Source organism: Aspergillus saccharolyticus (assembly GCF_003184585.1).
Source record: "Aspergillus saccharolyticus JOP 1030-1 unplaced genomic scaffold BP01scaffold_2, whole genome shotgun sequence".
In the NCBI taxonomy this organism is placed as follows: Eukaryota; Fungi; Ascomycota; class Eurotiomycetes; order Eurotiales; family Aspergillaceae; genus Aspergillus; species Aspergillus saccharolyticus.
Genome location: NW_020290612.1, coordinates 830,054 through 842,023, shown reverse-complemented (window position 1 = coordinate 842,023; position 11,970 = coordinate 830,054). Strand labels below are relative to the sequence as shown.

General features: G+C 53.1%; 8 protein-coding genes across 8 annotated transcripts; 5 read left to right on the top strand and 3 right to left on the bottom strand.

Moving 5' to 3' along the window:
- Positions 1 to 118: 118 nt before the first annotated feature.
- On the bottom strand, positions 119 to 694 carry BP01DRAFT_388438 (GNAT family N-acetyltransferase; the record flags this gene model as incomplete). Its single annotated transcript, XM_025577832.1, has 1 exon — positions 119 to 694. The coding sequence occupies exon 1, from the start codon at positions 593 to 595 to the stop codon at positions 119 to 121; it is 477 nt and encodes a 158-aa protein (XP_025435381.1). The 5' UTR covers positions 596 to 694.
- Positions 695 to 987: 293 nt separating this feature from the next.
- On the bottom strand, positions 988 to 2,032 carry BP01DRAFT_76374 (uncharacterized protein). Its single transcript, XM_025580090.1, has 2 exons — positions 1,572 to 2,032; positions 988 to 1,456 (listed from the first exon to the last, which is right to left on the bottom strand). The coding sequence occupies exons 1-2, from the start codon at positions 1,902 to 1,904 to the stop codon at positions 1,037 to 1,039; spliced, it is 753 nt and encodes a 250-aa protein (XP_025435380.1). The 5' UTR covers positions 1,905 to 2,032; the 3' UTR covers positions 988 to 1,036.
- A 1,467-nt stretch (positions 2,033 to 3,499) lies between these two features.
- Positions 3,500 to 4,100, top strand: BP01DRAFT_76333 (uncharacterized protein). The gene has a single exon (XM_025580089.1). The coding sequence runs from the start codon at positions 3,688 to 3,690 to the stop codon at positions 4,009 to 4,011; it is 324 nt and encodes a 107-aa protein (XP_025435379.1). The 5' UTR covers positions 3,500 to 3,687; the 3' UTR covers positions 4,012 to 4,100.
- Positions 4,101 to 4,812: 712 nt separating this feature from the next.
- BP01DRAFT_332352 (intradiol ring-cleavage dioxygenase) lies at positions 4,813 to 6,016 on the top strand (the record flags this gene model as incomplete). The annotated part of the gene is made up of 1 exon (XM_025573089.1): positions 4,813 to 6,016. One exon carries the CDS (start codon positions 4,813 to 4,815, stop codon positions 5,941 to 5,943), a length of 1,131 nt encoding a protein of 376 aa, XP_025435378.1. The 3' UTR covers positions 5,944 to 6,016.
- Positions 6,017 to 6,605: 589 nt separating this feature from the next.
- Positions 6,606 to 8,047, top strand: BP01DRAFT_287591 (dihydroorotase; the record flags this gene model as incomplete). Its single annotated transcript, XM_025571502.1, has 4 exons — positions 6,606 to 6,660; positions 6,786 to 6,865; positions 7,022 to 7,475; positions 7,566 to 8,047. The coding sequence occupies 4 exons, from the start codon at positions 6,606 to 6,608 to the stop codon at positions 8,045 to 8,047; spliced, it is 1,071 nt and encodes a 356-aa protein (XP_025435377.1).
- Positions 8,048 to 8,151: 104 nt separating this feature from the next.
- BP01DRAFT_287298 (MIND complex subunit MTW1) lies at positions 8,152 to 9,373 on the bottom strand (the record flags this gene model as incomplete). Its single annotated transcript, XM_025571495.1, has 3 exons — positions 8,152 to 8,772; positions 8,850 to 9,176; positions 9,320 to 9,373. The coding sequence occupies 3 exons, from the start codon at positions 9,371 to 9,373 to the stop codon at positions 8,152 to 8,154; spliced, it is 1,002 nt and encodes a 333-aa protein (XP_025435376.1).
- A 528-nt stretch (positions 9,374 to 9,901) lies between these two features.
- BP01DRAFT_352867 (DUF504 domain-containing protein) lies at positions 9,902 to 10,705 on the top strand (the record flags this gene model as incomplete). The annotated part of the gene is made up of 2 exons (XM_025574037.1): positions 9,902 to 10,240; positions 10,306 to 10,705. Coding segments are annotated over exons 1-2 (488 nt in total), but the record flags the coding sequence as incomplete, so codon positions are not given.
- Positions 10,706 to 10,876: 171 nt separating this feature from the next.
- On the top strand, positions 10,877 to 11,819 carry BP01DRAFT_263139 (MIF domain protein; the record flags this gene model as incomplete). Its single annotated transcript, XM_025571323.1, has 2 exons — positions 10,877 to 11,314; positions 11,391 to 11,819. Coding segments are annotated over 2 exons (867 nt in total), but the record flags the coding sequence as incomplete, so codon positions are not given.
- Positions 11,820 to 11,970: the final 151 nt, after the last annotated feature.

The window sequence follows — 11,970 nt, the reverse complement described above, 5'->3', positions numbered from 1 at the left end:
ACCCACGCATCTAGCCTACAATCATCCTCCTCCTTCTTTCTAGTAATAATAACATCAAACCCGCTATTTATCCATACACCCAGTCCCAGTTCAAACAACAACAGACAACACTTGAAACTCACAACCTCAACCTCATAAAACAATTCTCCCCATCAACATCAACATACCCCCCAAAAGCCCCACAATCCTCGAACCCCTCCCCGTGATACAGCGCCCTCGCCCCCGCAAACTCCCTCCGCGTCCCCGTCTCCAAGTACAGGCACTCATACCCCCTTCGCCGCCCCTCCTCGACCAAGAACCGTAGCAATGCCCGCCCCACCCCCTTCCTCTGATGACTTGTGGCCGTCCGCATGGACTTGACCTCCCCGGCGACGGGCGACAGTTCCTTCAGGGCGGCGATGCCCAGCAGCTCTTTTGCCTGTTGGTGATCGCTCCATGCGGAGAAGACGGTGATGGCCGGGTCGGTTTGCAGGCGGGCGGTGTCGAGGACGTAGCAGGCGCGAGCGGAGGGGTTATTCCGGCGGAGGTCGGCGGTGTGGGAGGCTAAGAGGGCGAGGGTTTGGGGTTTGGTTAGGGGATCGGGGGTTATTTGCATTGTTGGTGTGGGCTTGGTTTGGGGGTAGAGGGTGTGGATTTGATGTTTTGAGGTCGTTTTGGAGTTTGAGAGTTTTTGAGAGGTTAGGGTATGCCGGTTGTTAGGTGGTTGTTTGTTGTCTCTTCTCTCTGGCTGGGATGTGAGTACTTAGTAGTAAGGGGGTGAGTCATAGGTTGGAGTGCCTGGGTTTGTTTATCTGTAGTTTATCATATATACTCCAGACTAGGGGCATACAGATAAGGGAATCACTGTGTCAAGTTTACTATAGTGATTACGAGAGGATGTATACTTATCACTACTACCTAGATTCATCACTTGACCCTTTCATACAAACCACATCCTGAGCTCTACATCCATCAGAAGCCATCTCTCACCAAAGCACCATCGTCATCATCACTCCTCGCTCAACCCCAAGGAAGAATCCCCTCACCCAGGGCCCAACTAAGTCCCCGGATACCGATCAACCTTCGTATCCACCATCCCCACCATCTCCAACGAAGACTGCTGCTGGTGCTTCTCCTCTACCCCCCTCTGCCGCGCCACACTCCGCTCCAACCACATCCCCGCCGTCGCGACGAGCCCCATCACGACCTCCAGCCCCAGCAGCAACCCCAGCAACACAAACGATACGTGGGTCACCGTGCAGTCTCGCGCAAAGTGTGCAGGGGCGGTGTTAGAGCTGGAAGTCGCCTTCCACTTACACGTCCAAGAGTGCAGCGTCTCCGTATCGTGGAACTCATCCCCGCCCGCGTTCGCGCCGGGACGGTAAATCACAAACACGAAACCCACGAGCGCTGTGATAAACCCCGTCAGTGCCGTTGTCGCGGCGAGGAGATTCAGCCGGCGGATGTGGGAGTGGGGCTTTGGTTTGTTTCTTGTTAGCACGGGTGTTTAGTGAGGTTGGGATCGATGGTAAGTGTGTAGTAAAGGTTGTAGGGCATGCTTGAAAAGGCTAAGGCAGGGGTAAGGAACTGACAGATGGAAGAAGAGCGGTGATGATGTAGACCAGGTTCTGGAATGCAATGACACTGCCGCAGGCCAGGAGGGCCTTGGCTGGCCGAAGATCGAGGTTGAGGGGCCACAGGTAGAGCCAGATCTGGCTGTAGCGTGCGGTTTGGCGGTAGTGGTGCAGGGCGACGGCCTCGCAGGCGATGGCGGGTATTGCGAGGCAGAAAAGAAGGGTTGCAAGCCCTAGCCGGAGGAAGTGGAGGAGGCGGGTACGGGTGAGGAATTTGGACTCGGCTTCTGCGAGGGATGCATGCGAGGTCGAGGTGAAGGATGCGGCGATGGTGGACGAGGATGAGTCCATTGTGTGTAGATGACTTGTGAGGACAGAAACAAGGGCGAAACAAAGAGTGGACAGTAGGCAGTAGGCAGCTCTTGTGAATAATTGCCGGGTTAGAAGCTATAAAGAAAGGTGTTTTGCAACTGAATATCAAGAAATTGGACAAAAGTCGGTCTTGCCAGCAAGCCGGTCAAGCTCATCAAAGCACAAAAAAAGAAAGAGATGAGAGCTGAGAAGAGTGTCAGAGGATGCCTGAGGGACTCTTGAGGGCAGTGGGTATTTATTCGCCATAAGCACCAGTGTTTATCGTCAGCTGCCAAAAATAATGCTGCAGCGGAAGATGGGAGACCCTGAATGCCCCTTTTGCGTGCTGCAGGAGCGGGCCTGAAAGGTTGTTAGCCGCCCGTCCAAAATCTGAGGCGCTCATTTGTCGCGCGCGATTCTCCATGCCCTGAAGAATCATTCTTCAAACAGGCAGCATGCAGTCATGTCTTTCCGGGCGCTTAAGAGCGGTCGGTGCAACACCACAACCACGAATAAGCTGTGCAAGATCCGTAAAAGGCGTGCTTGATGTGCATTACCAATCTTCTATCTCTTGCTGGTGGCGGGGTGAGGAAAGTGATTTGTTTCAGTCGCGGGGACTGTGTTAGTGAAGGATCCGAAGTTGAGATCGTCCATCGCTGATTGATAACATTTGCGGAGTAGGTTGGTAGGTCGCTGTCTGAAGTTTCAAAGAAGCTGTTGTCTAATCACAATCTCAGCAGCAGCAGCAACGGCCACCAGACTAAGCGCCTGCAGTTGTGATGATGGCAGAGGGTATAGTAAATGGTTGAATGGGAGAGGTGAGTGAACTTGGGAGATGTTGTTGAGGCTATGGAGCAGTCGGGGTCCAGAGCCACACTGTACCTGTCAGACACGTGATGTGCCAATGAGGCAAGAGCCCTTGTTTACTACAGCACACCAAGTTCAGTGCCATCATCTCTGAGTGGGATTTTGACCTCATGTGATCGAGATCATCTCTCGTCGCCTTGCGCTACTATAGTGTTGACCCCGACACGGTCGTCACGTTGGATGCTTCAAAATTTGCATTGAACTCACTAGACAGACCAGGGCTTCACTTGCTCTTTCACTTCCAGCTAGCAAATCAACCCATGGCGCGCTGATGAGGCTACAGCGAAATGCTCAAGGGTCGTTCATGGGTCAAAAGATGATTCCAGCTCTCTTCATCTTTCTGGCTCTCTCTCGGAATCAATTTATTGCTCTCCAACTTACCTTCCTGGATCCAGGTCCTTTCGGTCTCAAGATACAGCAACTGGTTCGCCTCGAGCACGACACTGAACTGTCCTGCTTGATGGTCCTTCTCTTATCCTGGCAAACCGTTTTCGTCCACCACCCAAAGAGAAAGCCAACATCGCAGACTCCAATTTGCTAACATTGTTACTCTTGCTGGAAAATTTGAGCGTTTACTGACCCGCCTCAGCCATCAGAGCAGTATATCGCCATTAGCTTCACCATCATTGTAAGAGACTAATCGTTGTTTTGTCCCTTCATCTGTTCGGCCAGCCTCTATTTATCCGTCGCTTCGGAGCATTCTCCATATGAGTCGGACCTGACCCCTGCCCTAAGTCTTGGCCGCAACGCGTCCTTTGTCCCGCCTCGTGAAATCAACTATCGCTCGCACGTAAGCGATTGAACAAGCGCAGAGCTAAGTGCCACGTCCTGCAAAATACTCCGCACTTGCATACGCCCCCCCGCATCGAGTACACGGGAAAATCATAGGGTTGGAGCCGAGCAGGGCATTCTTCCAATGCAATCAACTGGCCCCATCCGATCCCGTGCCTCCCTCACGCCCGCCACCGGAGTCCGTTTGAAAACATTCGTGGGGAATGTTTATTTATTATTCTTGGCGCCACTTATGATCGGCGTCGCACTCCGTCGACCTGAAAGGCCGAGATCCCTCACTGGCTTGGAGCGGGATTTCTCCCCATTGGGAATTCCATGTCCCTCATTTCAGAGGTGTGAAACTCATGAAATTCCGAGTATCTGTTCCGAGCTTCTGCTGTGTTTATCTATACCGGCGGAAACTCAACCTATGGAAACCATGCAATTTGTCATGGGGTTGACAGCCTAGTTTGAAAGACTGATGACCGTCCAGAGACCCTAGATCTAGTCAAGCAACACAACTTCAGCAGCACAATAGACCGGACCTCGAAAGTAAGTGGGTTCTTTGCTGCCTGCCAAGACGGCAGACTTACCCTTCGTGCGTTCGCCTAGACCTGAGCCACTGTCGTAGGTGACCCAGGTTGAGGTTATATAAGGGTCGTGGTTATGTTTGATAGAGCGGCGGATAATGAAATGGAGCCGGAACTGCATCTAGAGTGCAGATCTTCGCTCTCGTCTGACCACGGACAGCCAATCACGTCCGGATAAATACTAATAACACGCGTCCTCCGAGCAAGTGATATTGCTAGGATGGGTCTTGGTGGTTCTTGGCAGGTGAGCTTCATTGCAGGGCCTGTCTTGGTATGTGAAAGGGACTCGTCATCAGTCATTGCGTCGACTTGTATGCAACAATTCTCGCCTTCTCCTCGGGCCTTTTACCAATCATGCTGCGAAAAAGCAGCAGGGGTCAACCTCTCTTCGTTTCGGAAACATCTCTTGCTAGAGACCAACGCGACGTCTGAAGCGATGTCGTTTTGATCAAGGAACTGGGTCCGCACAGCAATAGCGATGCAGTTAGACGGGGTCGAAGGTGCTAGAGTCCAGCAAGCTCTTCATCTCAGGTTCACTAAGGAGAGGAGACCTATTTAAGGACTGCACAATCCGGTGCAAAGGATGGATAGACACAACGACTCACAGCCTCTCAGCGACAGCATCCTCTATCTCATCAATCCCTCACTGTCTGTTCTCTTCACTTTTTCAGCACCTTGAAATGCATCTCAAGAACGTTGCCAACCTGGTTATTGTTGGAGGGGCGGTCCTCGCTACCGCCCATCCCGGTCATGAGGAGAAACGTGCAGCTTCTGACCTCCTGGCCTTCAAGGCTAATATGCGTCGCGGGCTCGAGAAGTGCGCCGCTCGATTCGAGAGCAGCGGGTTGAATGCCCGTGCAGAGGCTCGTCGTCGAGCCCTTGTGGACTCACACCGCAAGCGGCTCGCGGCGCGAGATACCTCGTCGGTCCTTAGCACTAACCACAATGAGACTGGCAATGGCATCACCGCCGACTCATCTGAGAGCGAGATCTTCGGCACCAGCAGCAGCTGCGTCCTCAACCCAGAGGGCGAGACTGGTCCGTACTACGTCCCAGGCGAGTACGTCCGCTCGGATCTGCGCGAGAGCCAGCCCGGCGTGCCTGTGACCATCGAGGGCCAATTCGTCGACGTCGAGACCTGCGAGCCCATCACTGATCTGTACTGGGACATCTGGAACTGCAACGCCACTGGCGTGTACTCCGGTCTCGTCGCCACCGGTAACGGCAACACAGCCGATACCTCTAACCTCAACGCGACTTTCCTGCGGGGTATTCAAAAGACTGATTCGGATGGTGTGGTCACCTTCAACACCCTCTTCCCGGGTCACTACTCCGGCCGCACCACCCACCACCACATGGTCGCCCACCTGGATGTCACTGTCCAGGAGAACAACACGATCACCGGTGGCACGGTTGCTCACATCGGCCAGATCTTCTGGGATCAGGACCTGATCAATGCGGTCGAGGCCACGTCCCCGTACAACGAGAACACGGTCACCCTCACCACCAACGCGGAGGACCGGGTCTTTTCTGACGAGACGGAGAACTCTACCTCAGACCCCGTCTTGAACTATGTATACATCGGCGACGATTTGAGCGATGGGCTTTTCGGATGGATCACCATTGCCGTCAATGTCTCGGCCACCTATGACCCCAACTACAGCTTTATCTACACTTCAAGCGGTGGTGAAGCCGTCGACGATAGCTCGTCCTCCACCGGTGGAAGCGCGCCCGGCGGTAGCGGCTCCAGTGGCTCTGGTGGACCGGGTGGTAGCGGGCAGTCCAGCGGTGGCCAGCCTGGTGGTTTCTAGGCCATGACCTCTGAAACCGTGGCCGTGCTTCTTTCCTGCTGCCGAGAAAGAGAAGACCAGACACACTTGCTGTTTATCTGTTACTACGCTGTGGCAAGCATGACTTTTATTGAAACACGAATTGTTGTCGTTCAGTTACTTGTTTTGTATCTGTCAGTGTGTGCTAATTAGTTGTCATGTTGACATGTCAATCGTTTGAGAAAACAATCCAGAACTGGTCTTTGAGATTTGTCCTTCAGTCCAGACTGAGCATTCTGGAAGTGAGTGGTAAATATCGAATAATATCTCGTAAACCTCGTATGTAGGATACAGTAGACTTGCTGTTAGTAAATGAATAGCTTCAGTCAGCCCCGAAAACCGGAGCTCCCTCCCGCTGACATCACCAAGCTCCCCACCCCTAAACCAATCACAATCAAGGCGGTCATCTTCCTTCCTCCCCCACACGCCGACTGTAAATTTTGGCGGGGAAAAAAGAAACCGCGGGATTGGAATCTCCGTTTGTGACCTCGCTTTGTGCTCTGCCCCCAGGTTGCATTTATTCCCACTGCATTGGAACCCAACTGCCCCCGGAAAGGTTCATGCTGCGTTCACTTCGGTCTCACCTCTTCAGTCCCCGGTTGATTGTATCTTCTTCTCCCGCTCTCAGACGATATCAATCCGCTATGCCCCTCTCCAAGTTGCAGGGCGTTAAGCTCCCCGCTTCGGCGGACTTTCATGGTGCGTCTTCCATCGTTCAGACGATCCTTTTGCGGACAATGCATACTGTGAGGGAAGGGGGAGGGGATGTGTCATTTGTAGTGTATGGGATCAAGGCTAATGCTATTGGGTCGGAAAATATACAGTGCATCTTCGCGATGGAGAGATGATGAAGCTCGTGACGCCGACGATTAGACAGGGAGGTGTCAATACTGTTTTCGTTATGGTAAATTCTCCTAGTCTCCCTTTCTCCTTTCCTCCTCGAAATCCAAGTGGGTGGGAGTCTGTATAAAGGGCGAACACAAGGAAAATAAGTCGAACTGGCGAACATGTGGATCACTTTCACCCGGGAGCTGCTTCTTGCTGACTGTCCACCAAAAAGCCGAACCTGGTTCCCCCCGTCACGACCGTCGACCGCGCCCTCGAATACAAGAAGAGTCTGGAGGCGATCGAGCCCCGCGTCAACTACCTGATGAGTCTGTATCTGCACGAGACGGTGACGCCCGAGACGATCGTCGAGGCTAAGAAGCGCGGCATTACGGGCGTCAAGAGCTACCCGGCCGGCGTGACGACCAACTCCTCCTCCGGCGTGATTGACTACACCCAATTCTACCCGGTGTTCGAGGAGATGGAGCGCCAGGATATGGTGCTTAACCTGCACGGCGAAGTGCCGTCCAAGGGCGACGTGACGGTGCTCACGGCCGAGGAGCGCTTCCTCCCGACCCTGCTGCAGCTGCACGAGCGGTTCCCCAAGCTGCGGATCATCCTGGAGCACTGCACCACCGCTGCAGCGGTGGAGGCGGTCAAGAAGTGTGGACCGACTGTTGCGGGCACAAGTGAGATACCCGGCCGACCCCGCATCCCCATCCTCTTGGGGGTGAAGACACGATAAGAAAGTAAGACTAATGATTTGTTGTGCAAAATAGTCACCGCTCACCATCTGTCCATCATCATTGACTCCTGGGCTGGAGATCCGTTCTGCTTCTGCAAGCCCGTTGCCAAGACGCCCGCGGATCGCGACGCCCTGCTCAGAGCTGCAGCATCCGGCAACCCCAAGTTCTTCTTCGGCTCGGACAGCGCCCCCCACCCCGCCGTGTCCAAGCGGGGCGGCGACAAGATCGCGGCCGGCGTGTTCACCCAGCCCTATACTACCCAGCTCGTGATCGACGCGTTTGAGCAGGCCTGCGAGAACGGCGTCTTGAAGGAGGAAGACATCACTCCTGAGCTTCTCGAGGGTTTTATGAGCAAGTTCGGCCGCCAATTTTATGGCATTGGCGAAGAGCAGAAGGAGTTCATTGTCATCGAGAAGAAGGATGAGAAGATCCCGAACATCCTGCAGTCGGACACGGTGGACGTTGTGCCTTTCCGGAGGGACCAGCAGACGTGGAGCGTCACCTGGTTATCATAGCTTCTTCTCCCCATTCGCCAGCGCAAAGCTCAAAAGTGATTCCCCTCTCAAATAAACGTGTAGATTTCGGGAAGATTTGCGGCTTCTTTTGTATTTGTACCCCGCTATTCTGATTTGCTTCCGCCCTCCGCAAGTAGGCCCATGACAGACTCAAGCGCCTGCGCTTCTGCAATGTCGATTTTGCGACCCGTAATCACGGGGTTGGCTTCGTTGCCTGCGGCCAGCTGCCCGGCGCGTTCAAGATGCAAGCGGACTCTGCTCTCAATGTACTCACGTCTCGCATCGGCCTTGGAGTCCGCCTCCATCTTGTCTTCAGACTGCTGTTGCAACGTAGCCAGCTTCGGCCGGAGCTCCTTGATGCACGCCTGCAGAGCGGGCAGCTGCGACAGAATAAACGTAGTGTTCGTGGTAATGGGCGTATGCTGCGTGCCGGGTCCAGCCACCGCTCCGACGCGCAACTGCCGCGCCGCCGCGCTCGAAGTCAAGAACGACAAGTCCAGATCCTGGGTCGTTTCAGTGGTAGGGGCTTCCTCGTTCGCTTTTGTGGTGTCGGGTTCCGACGCATTATTCGACAGTATCTGTCGCAACTGCGCGATGACCGCCTCATTCTGGGCGTACTCCCGTTTCAAAGCCCGGTTCAACTTCTTGGTCTCTTGAAGCTTCTTCCGCTGAGCGGCAATCGTCTCGGCCGTGGGCGCATCTTCCGGTGGATTCAGATCGAGGTTCTGTTTGGCGAAACAAATTAGCAACTATGAAGATCAAGCAGTAGTCAGAAGCGGGGTAAGCCAGACGTGATTCGTACCTCATAATGCTTGAGCCGGATCCAACCCATAAGGTCCTCAGGGATCTTGAACGTGTTTCGCAGAACAAACAGCTCGAACTTATCGAAGGTCTTGTCAACGGTCGCCTCTAGGAGGGTCTCGAGCTGGTGCAGCCCGTTCTCAATCTCCAGTTGCGCTTCCGGGTAGATCACGTTGCCATCTTCGTCGGTGTCGGGGATCGTGGAGCCGTTGGCGGCGTGCGCAAAGCCGAGGCGTTCGGGCGGGGTGTTGAGGAGTCCGGTCTCGAGACTTGAGATTGCTTGGTAGATGAGATTGTTAATAGAGTTGATAATATCATCAATGAGGGACTAGTCGAGAGATATGACGGTCAGCGGGGTTTGAGGTTGATGGTGCCTGAGGGGTATAGCTCGAAACGCCGCACGCGGCGCGCGAATATCGCAACGCAAAATGGTGGGGGAGGCCGAGGGTTGCGATCAGAAGTTTAACTGACCAAAGGGGTGTAGCTGAAGTGCTCTGTGAGCAGGGAAGTGGTGGCATCCGTCATGTTGAGCTGGGCGCTGGTTGGGAGACGCTCTCTCTGCTGTCAAGATTGAGGAAAGAAGGAAAAGGATGATGGTTGGTGGTCTCGGTCTCCGGGCGGGCGGACGCGTCAGGCGCGTCAGATATGGAGGAGCGGGAGGATCTCCGTCGCTTACGGACCACCACCACTTTCAACAGGCTTGAACCTACTAAGCAATATGCATACAGTGGGAATCCGCTACTCAGGCCCAAGATGACCTTGCCTTTGCCTCCTAGAATTCTCTACTTCTCACCTCGATGTGGTGAGTCATTTTGCCCTTACTCACGCCATCAGCTGCTCCGCCACCAGCTATTTGAGTCACCAGAACGAAGAACCGAGGCAACTATTGGTTCATAGTGAGACCAAGGATCGTTCAGGCGCGTGCGGTACTAATTCATGGCCTACGGTCGACTCAGTCCTTGACTGAAGGCTCATTCTACTCAGCTAAGGTGAGATTGGTATGTAGCCTAGAGGCTGCCTAAGCAGGATTTAGATCTATCCCGGCGTCATAAGCACTGCTACTACAATATTAAGAGTTAAATAAGCCGCTGCTGTAGATTGTTTGATAAAAGCATCACTCAAATCTAAACTCTTATCTTCTACAAGTCGTACCAGGAAGACTTTCAATCATGTCTCTCCGGACTCTCGAACAACTACCACAGGCCACCCCTACTATGGACACTGGACACTCATTGCCATCACTACCCTCGTTACCAAAGGAAGGGAGCCTCTTGTCCCCGCCAAGCTCACCAGAAAGAACGGCCACTCTTATCCTATCAGAGGAACGAATTCATTCTCAGCCAACATATGAGAAACCCGCTTCGGTGGAGAACCGATTACGATCCGCTGCAGGTAAATCCTATTTACTTCAACCTAATCATCAGATGAATAAGCTTCTTACTGATGCTTCACTGAAGATGTTATTAGCCGCATCATCTGGGATCCGGATTTCGATAGGGAAGACTTTGTGATCGTATATGAGGACCGATTCGAGGGACGCCTAGAAGCCAGTTTCAATACGTGGAAGCGAGATACGACGCACGAGGAGTTCATCCCGCAACACCGAATCCTTCATATCAAGCGCCGGTCAGACGGGGAGGTGGTATGGGATCGAAGAAGGAGGATTGATAAGGTCTTCTTGAGCGGGAATTCGGCCTTTGACTATCTGGGCTTTCTTACTAGTTGAATGGAGCCATCTCCGAGGGGACATACTGTTGGTGATTGGTAGACAACTTATAGATCGTAACTTGAAGGCGGGCAATACCTAGTACTACCTCAAGTACAGTGCCAGGTGGGAACCACCTTCCGTCTTGTGTGTGTTTCGTAGTTCCTTCCTAGCGAGGATGAGTTTCCTCAGATATCGCACTGTCTCTCATGGCAGGCATTCTGTCAATAACAATCACCTTTGCTTGTGCACGCTCGAGCCGCTATAACAACCAATCCACAAGATTAAGGACAGTTTGTCGGCTGTCCACCTTGTCCTGAAGCATAATGACTCCCAGGCGTCGCCGATTCGAGTTCTCCTTTCGTAAGAGACACGGCAGTCCCTCGACGTCCTCTTCCAGTATCTCTCCAACCGTCCCTGTCCTCCAATCGCCTCTGGCTTTTCAAGCACTAGGCCCGAGAACCATCTCTGAGGCGACCTTAAAGCAGAAGAATAAGCTGGACAGGGCGCCTGTGAGACCATCCATGTTTCTCGAGGAGAAGGATGACGATGACAATCCTATGTACCCCATCAAGCCTGGCGCACCTGCCGATGTGAAGTCGACCCATTTCGAACGCAAAATTATTGAAGGGGAGTCTGTCCTCCGCCCCAAAAGCCAATACTTTGAGGATATCTTCAATGTCCGGGGTCTTGTAACCTCAGCAAAGACTCGGATCACTCAGGATTCCGTGATTGTCATTGAAATCAAGATCAGTACCCAGGTAAGCATTGGGCTGGCTTCACTTACTTCCAAAGTCTAGCAAACTGTTCCAATATTGACGCTCACATCAACCCCAGGTTAAGGATGATGATTCGCTTGCTTCAATAATCACAACGCAGATGGCAAGGATCTTTGAAAAGTCTGGCATCTTCATCATGACCACCGTCCAGCAAGACGCTTGCCTTTATTTCGGAAACTCGAACTCTCCAGCTTACTTGATGAAAGTATTTGCGTTGCCGTATCTCATAGCTCCAATAACGAATCTTCGCAGCACCATTCTCATTCAGATCGCCCTTCAAAAGATTCTGAATATAGAACCGAGCCGTGGAATCATCTTGTACATCCCTATCCCCGAAGAGAACCTTGCAACCAACGGAGCAACCGTCATGGGCCAGTTGGTGAATATGGAACGTAGTACAGGGGTGTTCAAGACCATCTCGCGAAAGCTCAAGTCTGGCAGCGCACAGAGCGCCCCCATCTCGGTTGCAACGACATCTTCGTGGACCTTCAGTGATAAGCTTTCACCAGTGTCGAGAGGAGAGACCCTGTCTCACGATAGTGGGGCATCGAAAGAGGGGAGGAGGTTCGGGTTCAAGCCCAGATCCAGGTCGACCACCAAAGCAAGAAGTTCTCTCCCTTCTGCAGCTCGCGAGGACA